General features: G+C 49.6%; 1 protein-coding gene across 1 annotated transcript in view; it reads left to right on the top strand.

The window, feature by feature from the left end:
• LOC309567212 (EMILIN-1-like) overlaps window positions 1–25,889 on the top strand; it is a 131,792-nt gene that overhangs the window by 20,279 nt on the left and 85,624 nt on the right. The window contains exon 2 of the mRNA XM_082272589.1: window positions 6,326–6,451. Coding sequence (XP_082128715.1) covers window positions 6,326–6,451 — 126 coding nt within the window. The remainder of the gene's footprint in view (window positions 1–6,325; window positions 6,452–25,889) is intronic.

Genomic DNA, 25,889 nt, shown 5'->3' with positions numbered 1-25,889 from the left:
TTTTAAATGCAAGTGGTGAGAAAATTGGAAAAAACTGTGAGCTTCTGGTTGAAGAGTCTGCAGAGAGGAGCACCACGGACATTGCAGAGGCTTTGCCTGGACCAAATACAGTGGCTGTTCCTGAGCATGGTGGAGGAGATGCTGGGAGCAGTAGTACTATAACTTTTTTGGAGTCTGCAGTAGACAAGGCTGTGATTGAACCCAGGAAAGCAGCTGAGTGCTCAGAGAAGGGGAAGGGGGAGGGGGTGGGTCTTGTCTCTGCTGCTCCAAAGACTGCAAGGGTTGATTCAGGCTCCTTGTCATCAGGTGTGGTTGTGTCTAAAGACAATGCTGTAATTGCTGATGTTTCTGGGAGGAAAACCTATGCTGGTGCTGCTGAAGGGTTTGGGAGGGGGGTGCAAGCAGGGAAGGAGCATGGAAATGTTTTATCTTCCTCATTATTTAAAAGGAGGAATGTGGTTCAGCTCAGATGGGAAGGCGAAGGTATTCCGCCATATAGGAGAGCTGTGGTTGATAAGATTCTGCAGATGGGCTTTAAACCTGCAGATATCTTTGCCCTGATCAGTCCGACCGGCTCCTATGAGTACGATTTGTCCTTTGTCCGTCCGGAGTCTTTGGACATATTTTGGGAGAAATATGAACATGTGTGTAGGAGCCTGCCGGACTGGAAAGGGCTCATCCCCAAAGTTGTGTCACGTCAGCCACTTATTAAAATGGTGACGATTCTTGTGCGCAATGAGTCCATACCGCAAGGGGATTTATCTGTATGGCTGAGGATATATGGAGACATCCTGAGCCCCTTACACAAAATTATGGATGATCGAGGAATATGGACGGGGGGATGGTCTGTGCAGCTAAAACTAAGAGTCATTGACAATGTCATCCAGCATCTGCCATCCTCAGCTTTCCTGGGGAGGGACAGACTGACCATATTCTATCCAGGCCAGCCAAAGCTGTGCAATAAGTGTGGGGATAAAGGGCACTTTGCATCCTCCTGTCCAGTAATGAAATGCTCTCTGTGTCAGGATTTAGGGCATTTGGCAAAAGATTGCAATATTATAAGGTGCAACTTGTGCAATGCAGTTGGGCATCCTTATAGCCAGTGTCCTGAGGCAGTACACAACCAGCCTGAGTTCATGAGAGAGTTCTTCCGTCTGGACATGGAGGATGCTCAGAGCTCAGCAGCTAGGGTGCCTGCGATTCCCTCCGAGACTGTACCAATACCCAGTGTGCCTGTCTCTTCCCAGTCTGTGGTGCCCCAGTCTGTGCCAATGCCCAGTGTGTCAGTGTCTTCTCAGTCTGTGGTGCCCCAGTCTGTGCCGATTCCCAGTGTGTCAGTGTCTTCCCAGTCTGTATGTAAGGTATCGGTTACTAAGAATGTGTCCAATCTTTCTGTGTCTATGTCTTCCAAAATTGCAGAGGCGGCAAGAGGTGCTGAGGCAGGGGCATCAAGTACAGTGCCAGTCCCCTCCCCTAGACATTGCAGGGCTTCTATTAGGGACCATGGGGTGCAGAGGAGTGGGGAGAATGGTGAAGAGGCTGGCCTGGTGGTAGATCAGGTAAGGGAGAGTGGGGGTGAAGGGGAGGGTGAGAGTGGGGAAACTGTTATTTCCAATTTGTCCAAGGGGGATGTGGAATGGTTGGAGGAGAAAAGAAAGAAGGGCAAAAGAAGGAAAAAAAAGTGTTCAGCTACCCACAGTCCTGAGGTTTTGCCTTTGACAAATAAGTTTGGGGTCCTGTCAGATGATGACGATGAATGGGACTTGTTGAGTACAGAATCTTCCATGGATGATGAGTCGCAGGGTGCAGTGAAGCGCACTGGTTCTCCAGGGGGAGAGAGTAGTCAGCCTAAGAAACGGCTGCCTCAATTATCCGTTAAAAGTGGCAACCAATAATGTTATCAGCTGAAAATCAGTCATAAAATATAATTTTTGATTAAAGGTTCCATGCATGGTGAAGTTTCTTAGTCTGGCTCTCTCGTAGGGTTTATGCTGTGTGCAATTTGGTTTATTTATTATGTTCTTGTTTTGTATAGTTATATTCAATTATTTTGTAAATATGTTATTTATAATTTATTTATTATGGTTTTATTGTATATAAGTTGATTGTTTGTAAGAATTTCCAATAAACAAAATTAACCCCTCATAATGGGCACAGCGGGTGTATAGAGATGTCACTGGTATGGTTCTGGTTGGAGGGACCCTTTATATATATATATATATATATATATCCATCAAATTGACTTTCAAAATGTAAAAAAAGAAGAAAGTCGATGTTCTTCAGATCCAGATGAGACATTGCAGCAATCGGGGGCCCTAAGCAGCATTTGAAGGGCCCCTCATATCCCTGTTTATCTCTTCTTCCTGATTGGTGGCTGCGGTCTCATTGAAATTAGAACGGTATGCGGCCGTATAGCAGCTAAACATGGAGTGGCCCTGACTATGGTTGGATCCACACAGGGAAAAGGCCGGGCTGGTCTTCACCAATCAGAGTATCTGAAATAAGAACTGTCTGTAAGGCCTCACAGCAGCCATTTACAATACTGTGGTGATTCCTCCTCGCTCTGATTGGTTATTCTCTGTGCGATGTGACCGATTGACCCCCATAGCCCCGGACACACACCAGGACCCAAATCCATCCTTTCATCTCCATCTAATCCATTTATCTCCAGCACGCTCCTCATTGGTGTCAATGGAAGGTCAGGTGACCTCTGGCTCAGCAGGGGACGGCCTTGTTCTGTATTCCCTACATTGTACTGTGTGCTGCAGATCACTGGTGCCATCCTGTGGCTGAAAATCGTACTGCAACTCCATCCACAGCTGACATTGGTACGATGATGTTACCTGAAGGGGGGGGGGGGGGTTGTTAGTAGGGATAGACCGATTATCAGCAAGACCATAATATATCGGGGGCCGATATGCACTTTCCCCGATATATCGGTATCGGCCCCGGAACTGGCCGATGTTGCCGATATTTTTGTGACGTCATTCTGTCTTCTCAGGCTGCCTCCCTCGCCTTGGACAGCCTCGTCTGGAGTCGGGACTAGTCTCCCGGGAGTGTGAGTCCTTACTCACCTTATATGTGCCGGCTGCTTGTAAAAGTTAGAGATTTTATCTAAGCGCGGATATTTCTTTGAATTGTTTTAATACTGTTACCTCTTCCTGGCTCACTTTCCCGGTCATTTCCTAAATTCTTCTTCCAGGCCGCGGCCCTATTTCTACTTCCACCCTCCCCATAATCTGTGGCCATCTTCTCCTTCTGGCTCCTTCTCCTCCTAGGTGTTTCTCCGAGTCCTGGCTCCACCCATAGTCTGTTCCTGGTTCCACCTCCCAGGTCTGTCCCCATTTCTTGGCTCCACCCATAGTCTGCTCCTGGTTCCACCTCCTAGGTCTGTCGTGTCCCCATTTCCTGGCTCCACCCATAGTCTGCTCCTGGTTCCACCTCCCAGGTCCATCCCCATTTCCTGTCTCCACCCATAGTCTGCTCCTGGTTCCACCTCCTAGGTCTGTCCCCATTTCCTGTCTACATCCATAGTCTGCTCCTGGTTCCACCTCCTAGGTCTGTCCCCATTTCCTGGCTCCACCCATAGTCTGATCCTGGTTCCACCTCCTAGGTCCATCCCCATTTCCTGGCTCCACCCATAGTCTGCTCCTGGTTCCACCTCCTAGGTCTGTCGTGTCCCCATTTCCTGGCTCCACCCATAGTCTGCTCCTGGTTCCACCTCCCAGGTCTGTCCCCATTTCCTGTCTCCACCCATAGTCTGCTCCTGGTTCCACCTCCTAGGTCTGTCCCCATTTCCTGGCTCCACCCATAGTCTGCTCCTGGTTCCACCTCCCAGGTCTGTCCTCATTTCCTTGCTTCACCCATAGTCTGCTCCTGGTTCCACCTCCTAGGTCCGTCCCCATTTCCTGGCTCCACCCATAGTCTGCTCCTACCTCCTAGGTCTGTCCCCACTTCCTGTCTCCACCCATAGTCTGCTCCTGGTTCCACCTCCGAGGTCTGTCCCCACTTCCTGGCTCCACCCATAGTCTGCTCCTGGTTCCACCTCCTAGGTCTGTCCCCATTTCCTGGCTCCACCCATAGTCTGCTCCTGGTTCCCCCTCCTAGGTCTGTCCCCATTTCCTGGCTCCACCCATAGTCTGCTCCTGGTTCCCCCTCCTAGGTCTGTCCCCATTTCCTGGCTCCACCCATAGTCTGCTCCTGGTTCCACCTCCCAGGTCTGTCCCCATTTCCTGGCTCCACCCATAGTCTGCTCCTGCTTCCACCTCCTAGGTCCGTCCCCATTTCCTGGCTCCACCCATATTCTGCTCCTGGTTCCACCTCCTAGGTCCGTCCTCATTTCCTGGCTCCACCCATAGTCTGCTCCTGGTTCCACCTCCTAGGTCCGTCCTCATTTCCTGGCTCCACCCATAGTCTGCTCCTGGTTCCACCTCCGAGGTCTGTCCTCATTTCCTGGCTCCACCCATAGTCTGCTCCTGGTTCCACCTCCTAGGTCTGTCCCCATTTCCTGGCTCCACCCATAGTCTGCTCCTGGTTCCACCTCCTAGGTCCGTCTCCATTTCCTGGCCCCACCCATAGTCTGCTCCTGGTTCCACCTCCCAGGTCCGTCCCCATTTCCTGGCTCCACCCATAGTCTGGTCCTGGCTCCACCTCCTAGGTCTGTCCCCATTTCCTGGCTCCACCCATAGTCTGCTCCTGGTTCCACCTCCTAGGTCTGTCCCCATTTCCTGGCTCCACCCATAGTCTGCTCCTGGTTCCCCCTCCTAGGTCTGTCCCCATTTCCTGGCTCCACCCATAGTCTGCTCCTGGTTCCCCCTCCTAGGTCTGTCCCCATTTCCTGGCTCCACCCATAGTCTGCTCCTGGTTCCACCTCCCAGGTCTGTCCCCATTTCCTGGCTCCACCCATAGTCTGCTCCTGCTTCCACCTCCTAGGTCCGTCCCCATTTCCTGGCTCCACCCATATTCTGCTCCTGGTTCCACCTCCTAGGTCCGTCCTCATTTCCTGGCTCCACCCATAGTCTGCTCCTGGTTCCACCTCCTAGGTCCGTCCTCATTTCCTGGCTCCACCCATAGTCTGCTCCTGGTTCCACCTCCGAGGTCTGTCCTCATTTCCTGGCTCCACCCATAGTCTGCTCCTGGTTCCACCTCCTAGGTCTGTCCCCATTTCCTGGCTCCACCCATAGTCTGCTCCTGGTTCCACCTCCTAGGTCCGTCTCCATTTCCTGGCCCCACCCATAGTCTGCTCCTGGTTCCACCTCCCAGGTCCGTCCCCATTTCCTGGCTCCACCCATAGTCTGGTCCTGGCTCCACCTCCTAGGTCTGTCCCCATTTCCTGGCTCCACCCATAGTCTGGTCCTGGCTCCACCTCCTAGGTCTGTCCCCATTTCCTGGCTCCACCCATAGTCTGCTCCTGGTTCCACCTCCGAGGTCTGTCCCCACTTCCTGGCTCCACCCATAGTCTGCTCCTGGTTCCACCTCCGAGGTCTGTCCCCACTTCCTGGCTCCACCCATAGTCTGCTCCTGGTTCCACCTCCTAGGTCTGTCCTCATTTCCTGGCTCCACCCATAGTCTGCTCCTGGTTCCACCTCCTAGGTCTGTCCCCATTTCCTGGCTCCACCCATAGTCTGCTCCTGGTTCCACCTCCTAGGTCTGTCCCCATTTCCTGGCTCCACCCATAGTCTGCTCCTGGTTCCACCTCCTAGGTCTGTCCCCATTTCCTGGCTCCACCCATAGTCTGCTCCTGGTTCCACCTCCTAGGTCTGTCCCCATTTCCTGGCTCCACCCATAGTCTGCTCCTGGTTCCACCTCCGAGGTCCGTCCTCATTTCCTGGGTTCCCTTTTTCTGTATCTGGGTTTCCCTCCAGACCCCTCCCCCCTCTATATTCTCTCCGAGGTTTGCAGTGTTTATAGGAGACCTGAGCAAGTTGAGACCCTGGGGCCACATCCGGCTCCTTGTCTCTCCTTTTCCGGCCCTCCATTTCTCCACTAACAGGCTCAAAGAGGACCTGCGACATCTACTACTCCCCATATCCTCTGTATATCATTATTACACCTCAGTCATGATGTCACTTCCTTTATATTATTACACCTCAGTCATGATGTCATCTCTGGGCGTCTCCTTTATATTATTACACCTCAGTTATGATGTCACTTCCTTTATATTATTACACCTCAGTCATGATGTCACTTCCTTTATATTATTACACCTCAGTCATGATGTCATCTCTGGGCGTCTCCTTTATATTATTACACCTCAGTCATGATGTCACTTCCTTTATATTATTACACCTTTGGTTATGATGTCATCTCCTTGTGTCTCCTGCAGGAACTGGTGTGCGTACATGGTGACCCGGACTGTCACCTGTATGGTAGAAGATGGCGTGGAGACTTATGTGAAGCCGGAGTACCAGCCATGTGTGTGGGGGCAGGCACAATGTCTGCGCACTGTCATGTGAGTATCATTCATAGATTGTCAGCTCTGAGGGTCGGTATTTGTATTGGGAATGGAAGAAAATCTTCCAGAGCTTTCTGATCTCTTTATATTTGATGACGTTATTACTGGTGGTATTCCATAGCTGGACTGCCCTTAGTGGTGGGGTCGGTATGACAACGGTATAGTCTGGGCTTATAACTGGGTTGATGGTGTCACTGAGATTGGCCCTTTATATGGTGGGCTCTGTATGACACCGGGATAGTTCTGGGTTACTGTTGGGTAAATTATGTCATTGGGAAGGGCCAGGTTTACAGTTGGATTGGTGATGTCACTGGGAAGGGCCAGGTTTACAGTTGGATTGGTGATGTCACTGGGAAGGGCCAGGTTTACAGTTGGATCGGTGATGTCACTGGGAAGGGCCAGGTTTACAGTTGGATTGGTGATGTCATTGGGAGGTGCCAGGTTTACAGTTGGATTGGTGATGTCACTGGGAGGTGCCAGGTTTACAGTTGGATTGGTGATGTCACTGGGAGGTGCCAGGTTTACAGTTGGATTGGTGATGTCACTGGGAAGGGCCAGGTTTACAGTTGGATTGGTGATGTCATTGGGAAGGGCCAGGTTTACAGTTGGATTGGTGATGTCACTAGGAAGGGCCAGGTTTACAGTTGGATTGGTGATGTCATTGGGAAGGGGCAGGTTTACAGTTGGATTGGTGATGTCATTGGGAAGGGCCAGGTTTACACTTGGATTGGTGATGTCACTGGGAAGGGCCAGGTTTACAGTTGGATTGGTGATGTCATTGGGAAGGGCCAGGTTTACAGTTGGATTGGTGATGTCATTGGGAAGAGGCAGGTTTACAGTTGGATTGGTGATGTCATTGGGAAGGGCCAGGTTTACAGTTGGATTGGTGATGTCACTGGGAAGGGCCAGGTTTACAGTTGGATTGGTGATGTCATTGGGAAGGGCCAGGTTTACAGTTGGATTGGTGATGTCATTGGGAAGGGCCAGGTTTACAGTTGGATTGGTGATGTCACTGGGAAGGGCCAGGTTTACAGTTGGATTGGTGATGTCACTGGGAAGGGCCAGGTTTACAGTTGGATTGGTGATGTCACTGGGAGGTGCCAGGTTTACAGTTGGATTGGTGATGTCACTGGGAAGGTGCCAGGTTTACAGTTGGATTGGTGATGTCACTGGGAAGGGCCAGGTTTACAGTTGGATTGGTGATGTCACTGGGAAGGGCCAGGTTTACAGTTGGATTGGTGATGTCACTGGGAAGGGCCAGGTTTACAGTTGGATTGGTGATGTCACTGGGAAGGGCCAGGTTTACAGTTAGATTTGTGATGTCACTGGGAGGTGCCAGGTTTACAGTTGGATTGGTGATGTCACTGGGAAGGTGCCAGGTTTACAGTTGGATTGGTGATGTCACTGGGAACGGCCAGGTTTACAGTTGGATTGGTGTTGTCACTGGGAGGTGCCAGGTTTACAGTTGGATTGGTGATGTCACTGGGAGGTGCCAGGTTTACAGTTGGATTGGTGATGTCATTGGGAAGGGCCAGGTTTACAGTTGGATTGGTTAGGTCACTGGGAGGTGCCAGGTTTACAGTTGGATTGGTGATGTCACTGAGATTGGCCCTTTATATGGTGGCTCTGTATGACACTGGGATAGTTCTGGGTTACTGTTGGGTAAATTATGTCATTGGGAGGGGCCAGGTTTACAGTTGGATTGGTGATGTCACTGGGAAGGGCCAGGTTTACAGTTGGATTGGTGATGTCACTGGGAAGGGCCAGGTTTACAGTTGGATTGGTGATGTCACTGGGAAGGGCCAGGTTTACAGTTGGATTGGTGATGTCATTGGGAGGTGCTGTGTTTACAGTTGGATTGGTGAAGTCACTGGGAAGGGCCAGGTTTACAGTTGGATTGGTGATGTCATTGGGAGGTGCTGTGTTTACAGTTGGATTGGTGATGTCATTGGGAAGGGCCAGGTTTACAGTTGGATTGGCAATGTCATTGGGAAGGGCCAGGTTTACAGTTGGATTGGTGATGTCATTGGGAAGGGCCAGGTTTACAGTTGGATTGGTGATGTCACTGGGAAGGGCCAGGTTTACAGTTGGATTGGTGATGTCACTGGGAAGGGCCAGGTTTACAGTTGGATTGGTGATGTCATTGGGAGGTGCTGTGTTTACAGTTGGATTGGTGAAGTCACTGGGAAGGGCCAGGTTTACAGTTGGATTGGTGATGTCATTGGGAGGTGCTGTGTTTACAGTTGGATTGGTGATGTCATTGGGAAGGGCCAGGTTTACAGTTGGATTGGCAATGTCATTGGGAAGGGCCAGGTTTACAGTTGGATTGGTGATGTCACTGGGAAGGGCCATGTTTACAGTTGGATTGGTGATGTCACTGGGAAGGGCCAGGTTTACAGTTGGATTGGTGATGTCATTGGGAGGTGCTGTGTTTACAGTTGGATTGGTGAAGTCATTGGGAAGGGCCAGGTTTACAGTTGGATTGGTGATGTCACTGGGAAGGGGCAGGTTTACAGTTGGATTGGTAATGTCATTTTTTCAACTATGGACACCCCACAGATCACACATTGTAGATGGGGTCACCCTAAGACATCCCGTCCCACTATGGACACCCCACAGATCACACATTGTAGATGGGATCACCCTAAGACATCCCGTCCCACTATGGACACCCCACAGATCACACATTGTAAATGGGATCATCCTAAGAACCTCTCGCCCCACTATGGACACCCCACAGATCACACATTGTAGATAGGATTGCCCTAAGACATCCCGTCCCACTATAAACACCCCACAGATCACACATTGTAGATGGGGTCACCCTAAGACATCCCGTCCCACTTTGGACACCCCACAGATCACACATTGTAGATGGGATCACCCTAATACATCTCATGCCTCTATGGACACCCCACAGATCACACATTGTAGATGGGATCACCCTAAGACACCCCGTCCCACTATGGACACCCCACAGATCACACATTGTAGATGGGGTCACCCTAAGGCATCCCATCCCACTATGGACACCCCACAGATCACACATTGTAGATGGGGTCACCCTAAGACATCCCGTCCAACTATAGACACCCCACAGATCACACATTGTAGATGGGATCACCCTAAGACATCCCATCCCACTATGGACACCCCACAGATCACACATTGTAGATGGGGTCACCCTAAGACTTCCCGTCCCACTATGGACACCCCACAGATCACACATTGTAGATGGGGTCACCCTAAGACACCCCGTCCTACTATGGACACCCCACAGATCACACATTGTAGATGGGGTCACCCTAAGACACCCCATCCCACTATGGACACCCCACAGATCACACATTGTAGATGGGGTCACCCTAAGACACCCCGTCCCACTATGGACACCCCACAGATCACACATTGTAGATGGGGGGTCACCCTAAGACACCCCGTCCCACTATGGACACCCCACAGATCACACATTGTAGATGGGGTCACCCTAAGGCATCCCATACCACTATGGACACCCCACAGATCACACATTGTAGATGGGGTCACCCTAAGACTTCCCGTCCCACTATGGACACCCCACAGATCACACATTGTAGATGGGGGTCACCCTAAGACACCCCGTCCCACTATGGACACCCCATAGATCACACATTGTAGATGGGATCACCCTAAGACATCCCGTCCTACTATGGACACCCCACAGATCACACATTGTAGATGGGGTCACCCTAAGACACCCCATCCCACTATGGACACCCCACAGATCACACATTGTAGATGGGGTCACCCTAAGACACCCCGTCCCACTATGGACACCCCACAGATCACACATTGTAGATGGGGGGTCACCCTAAGACACCCCGTCCCACTATGGACACCCCACAGATCACACATTGTAGATGGGGTCACCCTAAGGCATCCCATACCACTATGGACACCCCACAGATCACACATTGTAGATGGGGTCACCCTAAGACTTCCCGTCCCACTATGGACACCCCACAGATCACACATTGTAGATGGGGGTCACCCTAAGACACCCCGTCCCACTATGGACACCCCATAGATCACACATTGTAGATGGGATCACCCTAAGACATCCCGTCCCACTATGGACACCCCACAGATCACACATTGTAAATGGGATCATCCTAAGAACCTCTCGCCCCACTATGGACACCCCACAGATCACACATTGTAGATAGGATTGCCCTAAGACACCCCGTCCCACTATGGACACCCCACAGATCACACATTGTAGATGGGGTCACCCTAAGACATCCCATACCACTATGGACACCCCACAGATCACACATTGTAGATGGGATCACCCTAAGACATCCCATCCCACTATGGACACCCCACAGATCACACAATGTAGATGGGGTCACCCTAAGACTTCCCGTCCCACTATGGACACCCCACAGATCACACATTGTAGATGGGGTCACCCTAAGACACCCCGTCCTACTATGGACACCCCACAGATCACACATTGTAGATGGGGTCACCCTAAGACACCCCATCCCACTATGGACACCCCACAGATCACACATTGTAGATGGGGTCACCCTAAGACACCCCGTCCCACTATGGACACCCCACAGATCACACATTGTAGATGGGGGGTCACCCTAAGACACCCCGTCCCACTATGGACACCCCACAGATCACACATTGTAGATGGGGTCACCCTAAGGCATCCCATACCACTATGGACACCCCACAGATCACACATTGTAGATGGGGTCACCCTAAGACTTCCCGTCCCACTATGGACACCCCACAGATCACACATTGTAGATGGGGGTCACCCTAAGACACCCCGTCCCACTATGGACACCCCATAGATCACACATTGTAGATGGGATCACCCTAAGACATCCCGTCCCACTATGGACACCCCACAGATCACACATTGTAAATGGGATCATCCTAAGAACCTCTCGCCCCACTATGGACACCCCACAGATCACACATTGTAGATAGGATTGCCCTAAGACACCCCGTCCCACTATGGACACCCCACAGATCACACATTGTAGATGGGGTCACCCTAAGACATCCCGTCCCACTTTGGACACCCCACAGATCACACATTGTAGATGGGATCACCCTAAGACACCCCGTCCCACTATGGACACCCCACAGATCACACATTGTAGATGGGGTCACCCTAAGACATCCCGTCCAACTATAGACACCCCACAGATCACACATTGTAGATGGGGTCACCCTAAGACTTCCCATCCCACTATGGACACCCCACAGATCACACATTGTAGATGGGATCACCCTAAGACATCCCGTCCCACTATGGACACCCCACAGATCACACATTGTAGATGGGATCACCCTAAGACACCCCATCCCACTATGGACACCCCACAGATCACACATTGTAGATGGGGTCACCCTAAGACACCCCGTCCTACTATGGACACCCCACAGATCACACATTGTAGATGGGATCACCCTAAGACACCCCGTCCCACTATGGACACCCCACAGATCACACATTGTAGATGGGATCACCCTAAGACACCCCATCCCACTATGGACACCCCACAGATCACACATTGTAGATGGGGTCACCCTAAGACACCCCGTCCTACTATGGACACCCCACAGATCACACATTGTAGATGGGGTCACCCTAAGACTTCCCGTCCCACTATGGACACCCCACAGATCACACATTGTAGATGGGGTCACCCTAAGACACCCCGTCCTACTATGGACACCCCACAGATCACACATTGTAGATGGGGTCACCCTAAGACACCCCGTCCTACTATGGACACCCCACAGATCACACATTGTAGATGGGGTCACCCTAAGACACCCCGTCCCACTATGGACACCCACAGATCACACATTGTAGATGGGGTCACCCTAAGACTTCCCGTCCCACTATGGACACCCCACAGATCACACATTGTAGATGGGGTCACCCTAAGACACCCCGTCCTACTATGGACACCCCACAGATCACACATTGTAGATGGGGTCACCCTAAGACACCCCATCCCACTATGGACACCCCACAGATCACACATTGTAGATGGGGTCACCCTAAGACACCCCATCCCACTATGGACACCCCACAGATCACACATTGTAGATGGGGTCACCCTAAGACACCCCGTCCCACTATGGACACCCCACAGATCACACATTGTAGATGGGGTCACCCTAAGATATCTCGTCCTACTATGGACACCCCACAGATCACACATTGTAGATGGGGTCACCCTAAGGCATCCCATCCCACTATGGACACCCCACAGATCACACATTGTAGATGGGGTCACCCTAAGACACCCCATCCCACTATGGACCCCACAGATCACACATTGTAGATGGGGTCACCCTAAGACACCCCGTCCCACTATGGACACCCCACAGATCACACATTGTAGATGGGGTCACCCTAAGACACCCCGTCCCACTATGGACACCCCACAGATTACACATTGTAGATGTTATAAAGCTTTTTTCTGATCAGATTATTGTCTTTAATCCAAAAAAAGAGAAAAACTGAAGAAAACATTTCTGTGGACGGCTAATCTGTCCTTCAGAATGGAGTTCAGCCTCATTCAGAGGGACACCTGGGGGGGGGGGGGATGACGCCCCCTCATCCAGCCACAGATGATTTCACAAATTCTTTCTTATTCCTTCTGTCAATGTGTCTCCAGGAGTCTCTTATCTTCCACCTTATCCCCCCCCTCCCCCCCCCAGCCATTATCCCTCCATCCGCCCATTATTCTCCCAGGAACATCAAAGGCTCAGGGGGGGTCTCAGCTCTCCAGTGGAGCCTCCAACCTCTCAGCCTCCTCCAGACTGGAACAAGAAGCTGTTGTTGTGTTCTGGAGGTCTTTATGTCCTTCTGACCTTCTTCTCTCTGAAGTTCCTTTCATCTTTCCCTCCTGGAAGATAAGATCTGCCCTTCTACACATACACTTCCCCCTCCCAGATAAAACCTCTATTCCAACCCCCCATCCCGATAAAACTTCCATTCCAATCCCTATCCCGATACAACTTCCATTCCAATCCCCATCCCGATAAAACTTCCATTCCAATCCCTATCCCGATACAACTTCCATTCCAATCCCCATCCCGATAAAACTTCCATTCCAATCCCTATCCCGATACAACTTCCATTCCAATCCCCATCCCGATACAACTTCCATTCCAATCCCCATCCCCCATACAACTTCCATTCCAATCCCCATCCCGATAAAACTTCCATTCCAATCCCCATCCTGATAAAACTTCCATTCCAACCCCCCATCCCGATACAACTTCCATTCCAATCCCCATCCCGATAAAACTTCCATTCCAATCCCCATCCCGATACAACTTCCATTCCAATCCCCATCCCCCATACAACTTCCATTCCAATCCCCATCCCGATAAAACTTCCATTCCAATCCCCATCCTGATAAAACTTCCATTCCAACCCCCCATCCCGATACAACTTCCATTCCAATCCCCATCCCGATAAAACTTCCATTCCAATCCCCATCCCGATAAAACTTCCATTCCAATCCCCATCCCGATAAAACTTCCATTCCAATCCCCATCCCAATACAACTTCCATTCCAATCCCCATCCCAATACAACTTCCATTCCAACTCCCCATCCAACTTCCATTCCAATCCCCCATCCCAATACAACTTCCATTCCAATTCCCATCCCGATACAACTTCCATTCCAATCCCCATCCCGATAAAACTTCCATTCCAATCCCCATCCCGATAAAACTTCCATTCCAATCCCCATCCCAATACAACTTCCATTCCAACTCCCCATCCAACTTCCATTCCAATCCCCCATCCCGATACAACTTCCATTCCAACTCCCCATCCCGATACAACTTCCATTCCAACTCCCCATCCCGATACAACTTCCATTCCAATCCCCATCCCGATACAACTTCCATTCCAACTCCCCATCCCGATACAACTTCCATTCCAATCCCCATCCCGATACAACTTCCATTCCAATCCCCATCCCGATACAACTTCCATTCCAACTCCCCATCCCGATACAACTTCCATTCCAACTCCCCATCCCGATACAACTTCCATTCCAACTCCCCATCCCGATACAACTTCCATTCCAACTCCCCATCCCAAAACAACTTCCATTCCAATCCCCATCCCGATAAAACTTCCATTCCAATCCCCATCCCGATAAAACTTCCATTCCAATCCCCATCCCAATACAACTTCCATTCCAACTCCCCATCCAACTTCCATTCCAATCCCCCATCCCAATACAACTTCCATTCCAATCCCCATCCCCCATACAACTTCCATTCCAATCCCCATCCCGATACAACTTCCATTCCAATCCCCATCCCGATACAACTTCCATTCCAATCCCCATCCCGATAAAACTTCCATTCCAATCCCCATCCCAATACAACTTCCATTCCAACTCCCCATCCAACTTCCATTCCAATCCCCATCCCGATACAACTTCCATTCCAACTCCCCATCCCGATACAACTTCCATTCCAATCCCCATCCCGATACAACTTCCATTCCAATCCCCATCCCGATACAACTTCCATTCCAACTCCCCATCCCCCATACAACTTCCATTCCAATCCCCATCCCGATACAACTTCCATTCCAATCCCCATCCCGATACAACTTCCATTCCAACTCCCCATCCCGATACAACTTCCATTCCAACTCCCCATCCCGATAAAACTTCCATTCCAATCCCCATCCCGATAAAACTTCCATTCCAACTCCCCATCCAACTTCCATTCCAATCCCCCATCCCAATACAACTTCCATTCCAATCCCCATCCCCCATACAACTTCCATTCCAATCCCCATCCCGATACAACTTCCATTCCAATCCCCATCCCGATACAACTTCCATTCCAATCCCCATCCTGATACAACTTCCATTCCAATCCCCATCCCGATAAAACTTCCATTCCAATCCCCATCCCGATACAACTTCCATTCCAATCCCCATCCCAATACAACTTCCATTCCAACTCCCCATCCAACTTCCATTCCAATCCCCATCCCGATACAACTTCCATTCCAATCCCCATCCCGATACAACTTCCATTCCAATCCCCATCCCGATAAAACTTCCATTCCAATCCCCATCCCGATACAACTTCCATTCCAATCCCCATCCCAATACAACTTCCATTCCAACTCCCCATCCAACTTCCATTCCAATCCCCATCCCGATACAACTTCCATTCCAACTCCCCATCCCGATACAACTTCCATTCCAATCCCCATCCCGATACAACTTCCATTCCAATCCCCATCCCGATACAACTTCCATTCCAACTCCCCATCCCCCATACAACTTCCATTCCAACTCCCCATCCCGATACAACTTCCATTCCAATCCCCATCCCGATACAACTTCCATTCCAATCCCCATCCCGATACAACTTCCATTCAAATCCCCATCCCGATAAAACTTCCATTCCAATCCCCATCCCGATACAACTTCCATTCCAATCCCCATCCCAATACAACTTCCATTCCAACTCCCCATCCAACTTCCATTCCAATCCCCATCCCGATACAACTTCCATTCCAATCCCCATCCCGATACAACTTCCATTCCAACTCCCCATCCCCCATACAACTTCCATTCCAATCCCCATCCCGATACAACTTCCATTCCAATCCCCATCCCGATACAACTTCCATTCCAACTCCCCATCCCGATACAACTTCCATTCCAATCCCCATCCCGATACAACTTCCATTCCAACTCCCCATCCCGATACAACTTCCATTCCAACTCCCCATCCCCCATACAACTTCCATTCCAATCCCCATCCCGATACAACTTCCATTCCAACTCCCCATCCCGATACAACTTCCATTCCAATCCCCATCCCGATACAACTTCCATTCCAACTCCCCATCCCGATACAACTTCCATTCCAACTCCCCATCCCCCATACAACTTCCATTCCAATCCCCATCCCGATACAACTTCCATTCCAATCCCCATCCCGATACAACTTCCATTCCAACTCCCCATCCCCCATACAACTTCCATTCCAATCCCCATCCCGATACAACTTCCATTCCAATCCCCATCCCGATACAACTTCCATTCCAACTCCCCATCCCCCATACACCTTCCATTCCAATCCCCATCCCGATACAACTTCCATTCCAACTCCCCATCCCCCATACAACTTCCATTCCAATCCCCATCCCGATACAACTTCCATTCCAATCCCCATCCCGATACAACTTCCATTCCAACTCCCCATCCCCCATACAACTTCCATTCCAATCCCCATCCCGATACAACTTCCATTCCAATCCCCATCCCGATACAACTTCCATTCCAACTCCCCATCCCCCATACAACTTCCATTCCAATCCCCATCCCGATACAACTTCCATTCCAATCCCCATCCCGATACAACTTCCATTCCAACTCCCCATCCCCCATACACCTTCCATTCCAATCCCCATCCCGATACAACTTCCATTCCAACTCCCCCATACAACTTCCATTCCAATCCCCATCCCGATACAACTTCCATTCCAATCCCCATCCCGATACAACTTCCATTCCAACTCCCCATCCCCCATACAACTTCCATTCCAATCCCCATCCCGATACAACTTCCATTCCAATCCCCATCCCCCATACAACTTCCATTCCAAACCTTTTCTTCAGCCAACAGTCTCAGTCATAAGGAAGGGGGTCATACAGACAGACAGAAAACTAAATCTGGAGCCATGCAATGGTCATCTGAAGACCATCATTGTGATAATGTTCAGTGTAATTGCTGTGTGTTGTTCGGGGGATGGTTAGAATTATTATTCTGGCCGTTTTTAGATGCTTTGATCAGAATAGATGATTATTTGATGTGCTTTTCTATTTGTAGCTCGAATAGCCAATCACAGGGAGTGTTCTGTGCAGAACATCATGCAGGAACATTACTTACTCCCAATGTAATGCATTATTTGCTGTGCCCTTCATGAGGGGTTAATTTTGTTTATTGGAAATTCTTACAACCAATCAACTTATATACAATAAAACCATAATAAATAAATTATAAATAACATATTTACAAAATAATTGAATATAACTATACAAAACAAGAACATAATAAATAAACCAAATTGCACACAGCATAAACCCTACGAGAGAGCCAGACTAAGGAACATCACCATGCATGGAGCCTTTAATGAAAAATTATATTTTAGGACTGATTTTCAGCTGATAACATTATTGGTTGCCACTTTTAACAGATAATTGAGGCAGCCGTTTCTTAGCCTGACTACTCTCTCCCCCTGGAGAACCAGTGCGCTTCACTGCACCCTGCGACTCATCATCCATGGAAGATTCTGTACTCAACAAGTCCCATTCATCATCTGACAGGACCCCAAACTTATTTGTCAAAGGCAAAACCTCAGGACTGTGGGTAGCTGAACACTTTTTTTTCCTTCTTTTGCCCTTCTTTCTTTTCTCCTCCAACCATTCCGTATCATCCTTGGACAAATTGGAAATAACAGTTTCCCCACTCTTACCCTCCCCTTCACCCCCACTCTCCCTTACCTTATCTACCACCAGGCCAGCCTCTTCACCATTCTCCCCACTCCTCTGCACCCCATGGTCCCTAATGGAAGCCCTGCAATGTCTAGGGGAGGGGACTGGCACTGTACTTGATGCCCCTGCCTCAGCACCTCTTGCCGCCTCTGCAATTTTGGAAGACATAGACACAGAAGGATTGGACACATTCTTAGTAACCGATACCTTACATACAGACTGGGAAGACACTGACACACTGGGCATTGGCACAGACTGGGGCACCACAGACTGGGAAGACACTGACACACTGGGCATTGGCACAGACTGGGGCACCACAGACTGGGAAGACACTGACACACTGGGTATTGGTACAGTCTCGGAGGGAATCGCAGGCACCCTAGCTGCTGAGCTCTGAGCATCCTCCATGTCCAGACGGAAAAACTCTCTCATGAGCTCAGGCTGGTTGTGCATTGCCTCAGGACACTGGCTATAAGGATGCCCAACTGCATTGCACAAGTTGCACCTTATAATATTGCAATCCTTTGCCAAATGCCCTAAATCCTGACACAGAGAGCATTTCATTACTGGACAGGAGGATGCAAAGTGCCCTTTATCCCCACACTTATTGCACAGCTTTGGCTGGCCTGGATAGAAGATGGTCAGTCTGTCCCTCCCTAGGAAAGCTGAGGATGGCAGATGCTGGATGACATTATCAATAACCCTCAGTTTTAGCTGCACAGACCATCCCCCCGTCCATATTCCTCGATCATCCATAATTTTGTGTAAGGGGCTCAGGATGTCTCCATATCTCCTCAGCCATACAGATAAATCCCCTTGCGGTATGGATTCATTGCGCACAAGAATCGTCACCATTTTAATAAGTGGCTGACGTGACACAACTTTGGGGATGAGCCCTTTCCAGTCCGGCAGGCTCCTATACACATGTTCATATTTCTCCCAAAATATGTCCAAAGACTCCGGACGGACAAAGGACAAATCGTACTCATAGGAGCCGGTCGGACTGATCAGGGCAAAGATATCTGCAGGTTTAAAGCCCATCTGCAGAATCTTATCAACCACAGCTCTCCTATATGGCGGAATACCTTCGCCTTCCCATCTGAGCTGTACCACATTCCTCCTTTTAAATAATGAGGAAGATGAAACATTTCCATGCTCCTTCCCTGCTTGCACCCCCCTCCCAAACCCTTCAGCAGCACCAGCATAGGTTTTCCTCCCAGAAACATCAGCAATTACAGCATTGTCTTTAGACCCAACCACACCTGATGACAAGGAGCCTGAATCAACCCTTGCAGTCTTTGTAGCAGCAGAGACAAGACCCACCCCCTCCCCCTTCTCTGAGCACTCAGCTGCTTTCCTGGGTTCAATCACAGCCTTGTCTACTGCAGACTCCAAAAAAGTTATAGTACTACTGCTCCCAGCATCTCCTCCACCATGCTCAGGAACAGCCACTGTATTTGGTCCAGGCAAAGCCTCTGCAATGTCCGTGGTGCTCCTCTCTGCAGACTCTTCAACCAGAAACACACAGTTTTTTCCAATTTTCTCACCACTTGCATTTAAGAGTGGAATTTTTTCAGCAGGTGTATCAGGTTGCACTGCATGCTGCACATTGTCTATGGGTGTGGGCTGACAGCCCATAGCACTACAACCCTCAGCAAGCACACTGTCATTAAAGTTCACATCACCACCTTGCACACACACTGTACCTGCTTTCTGTGTTACCTCTGCAGTGTCATGGTTAATGGCGGGATCAAACTCCCTCCTGGATGTTGCAGGCTTAATGGTGAATTTTCCTCTCTCCACAGGTCTCTCTCTCATAGGGCGAGGAACGGTATCCATCTCCTCATCTGGGGAATCTGCAGAAAAATGGAACTTTCTTCCATCCAGAGGGGATTCCAGCTCAGCGACGAACTCCAACATGCCAGTACCCCCCTCAACCTCCTGCTCAGATGTTCCACATTGCTGCTGCAGAGGGAGGGAGACAGAGGCCTCCGCCATTGGGGGCTCAGCAGATGTTTGAGGTGTTGAAGAGCTGGGCTCATCCTCCGGGCCCACTTTCTCACTCTCTGCTGACTCTGTCGGTACCTGAATCTCCTCACTGACTGGGTCACTCTCCATGCTGGAAGCGGCTCCTCTCCTCATACGGCTGAAACGCTCCTCATTCCTGTATTTCTCCTGAAGTGCTTCACAGCTTTCCTTCAGAGAGCTCACCAACTCTTTCTGCTTCCTCAAAGCTTGCTCCAAGTCCTTCAATTCAGGCCTCAGAGCCGGTCTCTTCTTACTGTACAGTTTGGCACAATACAACTTTTTCTTTTTAAATTCTACTTTCAAAGTTGCCAATTTCTCCTCCTCTTTCTCAATCCGCCTCAGCTTTTCAACAGTCCTCCGTCTAAAGGTAGGCAGGGATTCACCCCTCCTTCGGCCGAGCTCCATGTCTTCCATAGTCTCAGGCCTATCCAGGGGGCCCCCGCCAGGGTCCTCCCCAGGATCCAGCATCCTTCCTGGGGCAGAGAAGCAACTCTAGCCCCTGGCTTCTGGAAGCACACGAGCTAAGGAACCAGCAACCTCACACCTCGCTGTCAGGGAGTGGAATGGCAGTTTCCCACCATCCCTGTGCTGAGTTCCTGGGTCTGTACACCCACTGTGCCCATTATGAGGGGTTAATTTTGTTTATTGGAAATTCTTACAAACAATCAACTTATATACAATAAAACCATAATAAATAAATTAATAAATAACATATTTACAAAATAATTAAATATAACTATACAAAACCAAAAACCAAACAAGAACATAATAAATAAACCAAATTGCGCACAGCATAAACCCTATGAGAGAGCCAGACTAAGGAACATCACCGTCACCATGCATGGAGCCTTTTATCAAAAATATATTTTATCTGAAAATCTAGGGGAGTGAAGCAAGGACAGAAAGAAAAGCCGCACACCCCGAGATCAACAGGCAGCAGCTACAGAGTCCTGATATTCCTCCATGCCTTTATCCAGGCCTCCTGCTGCCACCTGTCTTTCTCAAGACCCCGAATCTTCCCAACCTCACCCAGAATGTTCTGCACCACCACCTCAACAGGGAGGATTTTACTCCGTAAGGATACCTGGCACCGTACACTCCACATGAAATAACGGACTACTACACTAACTAAAAAAAGTGTTTCCAAATCATAATCCCGGCGAGTCTGGAATGCCCCATACACCCACTCTGCATAACTCATATGGGGGAGGAAGGGTACACTCAGAGCCCTCCCTACCCTCTTGTACACCTCTATATTAAAAGGGCACTGAAGCAAAAAATGATCCATGGACTCCACCGCACCTCCACACTCTACTCTCGGGCAGCCACGATCACTCACAGAGAGAAACTTCAGGTTGCCCTTCACATATAGTTTTCCATGGAAAGCGAGCCAAGCCTGATCCCTAAACTTCATTGGGATTCTCTCCAAATTAATCAAACGCAAACCCTCCCCCAAAACTAGGCTTGGGCAATCCCTTAAGGCCAGTGGTTCGCAAAAAACAGAGCTCATGATCCGCTTCTCAAGAAGTTTCCTTGGAAGAGATCTGATCTCCCCTGCCGTTACTTGCCACTGCCGAAGTATTTTCAAACACGGGGCAACATAAGTCGGGAGCTTATCATGCTTGACCCTCAGGCTTTTCACTGGCCCACCATTTTCCCAGTTTCGCAGAAAGGGCCTAAACCAGGACTGGAAAATACCAACCCACCCAGGCGGTCTCTCTGCCAACATGTTACCAAGGTTGTACTTTACAAACATCAGAGAGAAAAAGACTACAGGGTTGATCATTCCTAGACCACCCTCCCGCCTAGGAAGATAAGTCACACTCCTTTTGACAAGGTTTATTCTGTTTCCCCATAACAGCTGGAAGAAACAACTATAGATCCTGGTATAGAGAGACACTGGCAAAATCCAGACAAAACTGACATACAGAAAAATTGGAATCAGGTAACCTTTGATCAGATCAACCTTTTCCCTTAAGGAAAACCGCCAACTTTTCCAGCTCGCCACCTTGGCATTGGCATTCTCCAGCCTGCTCACCCAATTTGCATGACCATAGTCACCTGGGCCAAATTCAATGCCTAGAACTCTAATTTTTTGTTGGGGCTCCGGGAAGTCATCCGGGAGAACAAAGCTCTCACCTTCCACGCCCATCCAGAAAGCTTCACACTTGTCCTGGTTGACCTTTGAACCTGATGCTTCCGCATACTGCCTTGTCACTGAGACCACCTCCTGCGCTTCCCCAGTCCCAGAGACAAAAACAGAAACGTCATCAGCATAAGCCACAACCTTCAAAGGAGGCTCACCAGCGATGCCCAAAGGTACCCCACACAATGGTCCACTCTCTAGCCTTCTAATGAAGGGGTCGATTGCAAACGCATATAGCAGAGGACTCAAAGGACACCCCTGACGCACACCTGAGCCAACCACAAAGGGCTGCCCAACCCAACCATTAACCAGAGGAAAGCTTTCAGCCCCTTTGTACAAAATCTTGAGCCAATCAATGAAACCCCCCTCCAGGCCATACTTGCCAAGAAGGAGCCATAGGTACTCATGATTAACCCTATCAAAGGCCTTAGCCTGATCCAATGTCAGCAGATATTTACCCCAACCAGCAGCCCTACAACGCTCCAAGGCCTCCCGGACAGCTAACACAGCTGAGAAAGTGCTTCTACCCTGGATTGCGCAGTGCTGGTGATGGGATAACAAATCGCCTGCCACTGATGATAATCGCCAGAAAAAAAATCTTTGCCAGTATCTTTCTATCGACATTAAGAAGGCTAATGGGGCGCCAATTCTCAATCATCGAAGGATCTTTGCCCTTTGACAGAAGAACCACTGCAGATTGCCTCATGGAAGGAGGGAGAGAACCCTCATGCAAACAGCCATTAAAAACCTCCGCAAGGTGTGAAGCCAGGATCTTCTTAAAACATTTATAAAATTCGGCTGTCAAACCATCTGGCCCTGGCGTTTTCCTGATGGCTAGTTTATCAATAGCCTGGATCACCTCATCTGCAGTGATTTCATCTGTCAAATTCATCAAAGGAACAATATTTTCCAGACCTGGCGTAGAGTCCAAAAAACTCAACATCCCTGTCCGATCAAGGTTCTTTCCTCCCAGGAGATCAGCATAGTATGACCTGACGACCTCCAGGATCCCTGACCTAGACTTCGTCAGAGAGCCCGTACTGTCCTTCAGGCCATTGACCGTCTTAACTGCTACGCTCTGTTTACAATTCTGGTAAGGGTCAGGCGAATGGTATTTCCCATAGTCCCTTTCCTGAACCAAAGAGGCGTGCCGGTCATATTGATGGGTCCTCAGGAGGAGCTTCACCTCAGAGATCGCCCCAGAATCTCCTCCATTCGATACAAGGCGGTCAAGTTTCCTCCGCAAACGCTGGTAGGTGATATACTTATCTTGCTGTCTCTTTCTCCCTATGGCCTTGAAAAGCCTAACAGTCCGCTGTTTTATAAGCTCCCACCATTCTGACTTACTGTTGCAAAAGTCTAGGATAGTTACCTGTGCCTGAAAAAATTCCTCAAAGGATTGTCTTACTTCCTCGTCATCCAGGAGGGCCGAATTCAATCTCCAGATACCCCTCCCCCTAGGTGGCACGCCTGAGGCATTCAGAGTCAAATATAGAATACAGTGATCAGAAAACTCCACTGCCCGACAAACAGGTGCCGAAAAAGCAGAGTCCTCCTTTAAAAAAAACCTATCTATCCTACTCTGACTATTACCTCGCTGAAAAGTGAACCCCGTGCTGTCTGGGCAGCGCTTAATGTGCACATCTACCAGATCTGCTTCCCTAACCATTGCATTCAGGAAAAGGCTGTCATAGCCCAGCTTATCTCTGAAACCTCTCCTGTCTTTAGGCCTAGTAATGGTGTTGAAGTCACCTCCAAAGATAACCTGCTGAGCCGTAAAAAGAAAAGGCTTAATCTTTGTAAAGAGGCATTTCCTGTCCCATTTTGTCTGGGGACCATAGATGTTAATCAGGCGCAGGTCCTGCCCCCTCACAGAGACATCCAAAATCATGCATCTCCCAATCTCTACCTCAATTACCCGTCGGCATGTTACCATACCAGAAAAAAGGACCGCAACCCCGCTGTAAGGCTCGGCCGCAAGAGACCAAAAGGAGGGACCACGCTTCCACTCCTTCTTTGCCAGATGTATATCAGCCAGATTACTGAGATGGGTCTCTTGCAAAAACAAAATGTCAGCATCAAACTCGCTGAGCAAAAATAAGGCCATATGACGAGCACTCACTGATTTTAAGCTGGCAACATTAATGGTTGCCACTTTTAACGGAGTGGGAACTGCCATTAGGATAATTGAGGCAGCCGTTTCTTAGCCTGACTACTCTCTCTCCCTGGAGAACCAGTGCGCTTCAATGCACCCTGGGACTCATCATCCATAGAAGACGCCGTACTCAACGAGTCCCATTCATCGTCATCATCTGACAGGACCCCAAACTTATTTTTCAAGGGCAAAACCTTAGGACTTTGGGCAACTGAACACCTTTTTTTTTTTCTTTTGCCCTTCTTCCTTTTCTCCTCCAACCATTCCACATCATCCTTGGACAAACTGCAAATTACAGTCTCCCCACTCTTAGCCTCCCCTTCACCCCCACTCTCCCTTACCTTATCTGCCACCAGGCCAGCCTCTTCACCATTTTCCCCACTCCTCTGCATCCCCTGGTCCCCAATAGAAGCCCTGAAATGTCGAGGGGGTGGGACTGGCACTGCACTTGATGCCCCTGCATCAGCACCTCTTGCGGCCTCTGCAATTTTGGAGGACATAGACACAGAAGGATTGGACACATTCTCGGTAACTGATACATGCAAACGCACAGACTGGGGCACCACAGATTTGGAAGACACTGACACACTGGGAATTGGCACAGACTGGGAAATCACAGACTGGGAAGACACAGGCACACTCGGCAAACGCACAGACTGGGAAGACACAGGCACACTAGGCAAACGCACAGACTGGGAAGACACATGCACACTGAGCATTGGCACAGACTCAGAGGGAATCGCAGGCACCCTAGCTGCTGAGCTCTGAGCATCCTCCATGTCCAGGCGGAAGAACTCTCTCATGAGCTCAGGCTGGTTATGCATTGCCTCGGGACACTGGCTATAAGGATGCCCAACCGAATTGCACAAGTTGCACCTTATAATGTTGCAATCCTTTGCCAAATGCCCTAAATCCTGACACAGAGAGCATTTCATCACTGGACAGGAGGATGCAAAGTGCCCTTTATCCCCACATTTATTACACAGTTTTGGCTGGCCTGGATAAAAGATGGTCAGCCTGTCCCTTCCCAGGAAAGCTGAGGATGGCAGATGCTGGATGACATTATCAATAACCCTCAGTTTTAGCTGCACAGACCATCCCCCCGTCCATATTACTCGGTCATCCATAATTTTGTGTAAGGGGCTCAGGATGTCTCCATATCTCCTCAGCCATACAGATAAATCCCCTTGTGGTATGGACTCATTGCGCACAAGAATCGTCACCATTTTAATAAGTGGCTGACGTGACACAACTTTGGGGATGAGCCCTCTCCAGTCCGGCAGGCTCCTACACACATGTTCATATTTCTCCCAAAATATGTCCAAAGACTCCGGACGGATAAAGGACAAATCATACTCATAGGAGCCGGTCGGACTGATCAGGGCGAAGATATCTTCGGGTCTAAACCCCATCTGCAGAATCTTATCAACCACAGCTCTCCTATATGGGGGAATACCTTCGCCTTCCCATCTGAGCTGAACCACATTCCTCCTTTTAAATAGTGAGGAAGATAAACCATTTCCATGCTCCCC

This window comes from Pelophylax lessonae (assembly GCF_965119305.1).
Source record: "Pelophylax lessonae genome assembly, chromosome: 11".
Lineage (NCBI taxonomy): Eukaryota > Metazoa > Chordata > Amphibia > Anura > Ranidae > Pelophylax > Pelophylax lessonae.
Note: the sequence above shows the minus strand (reverse complement) of the source record. Positions and strands in the feature narration are given on the sequence as shown.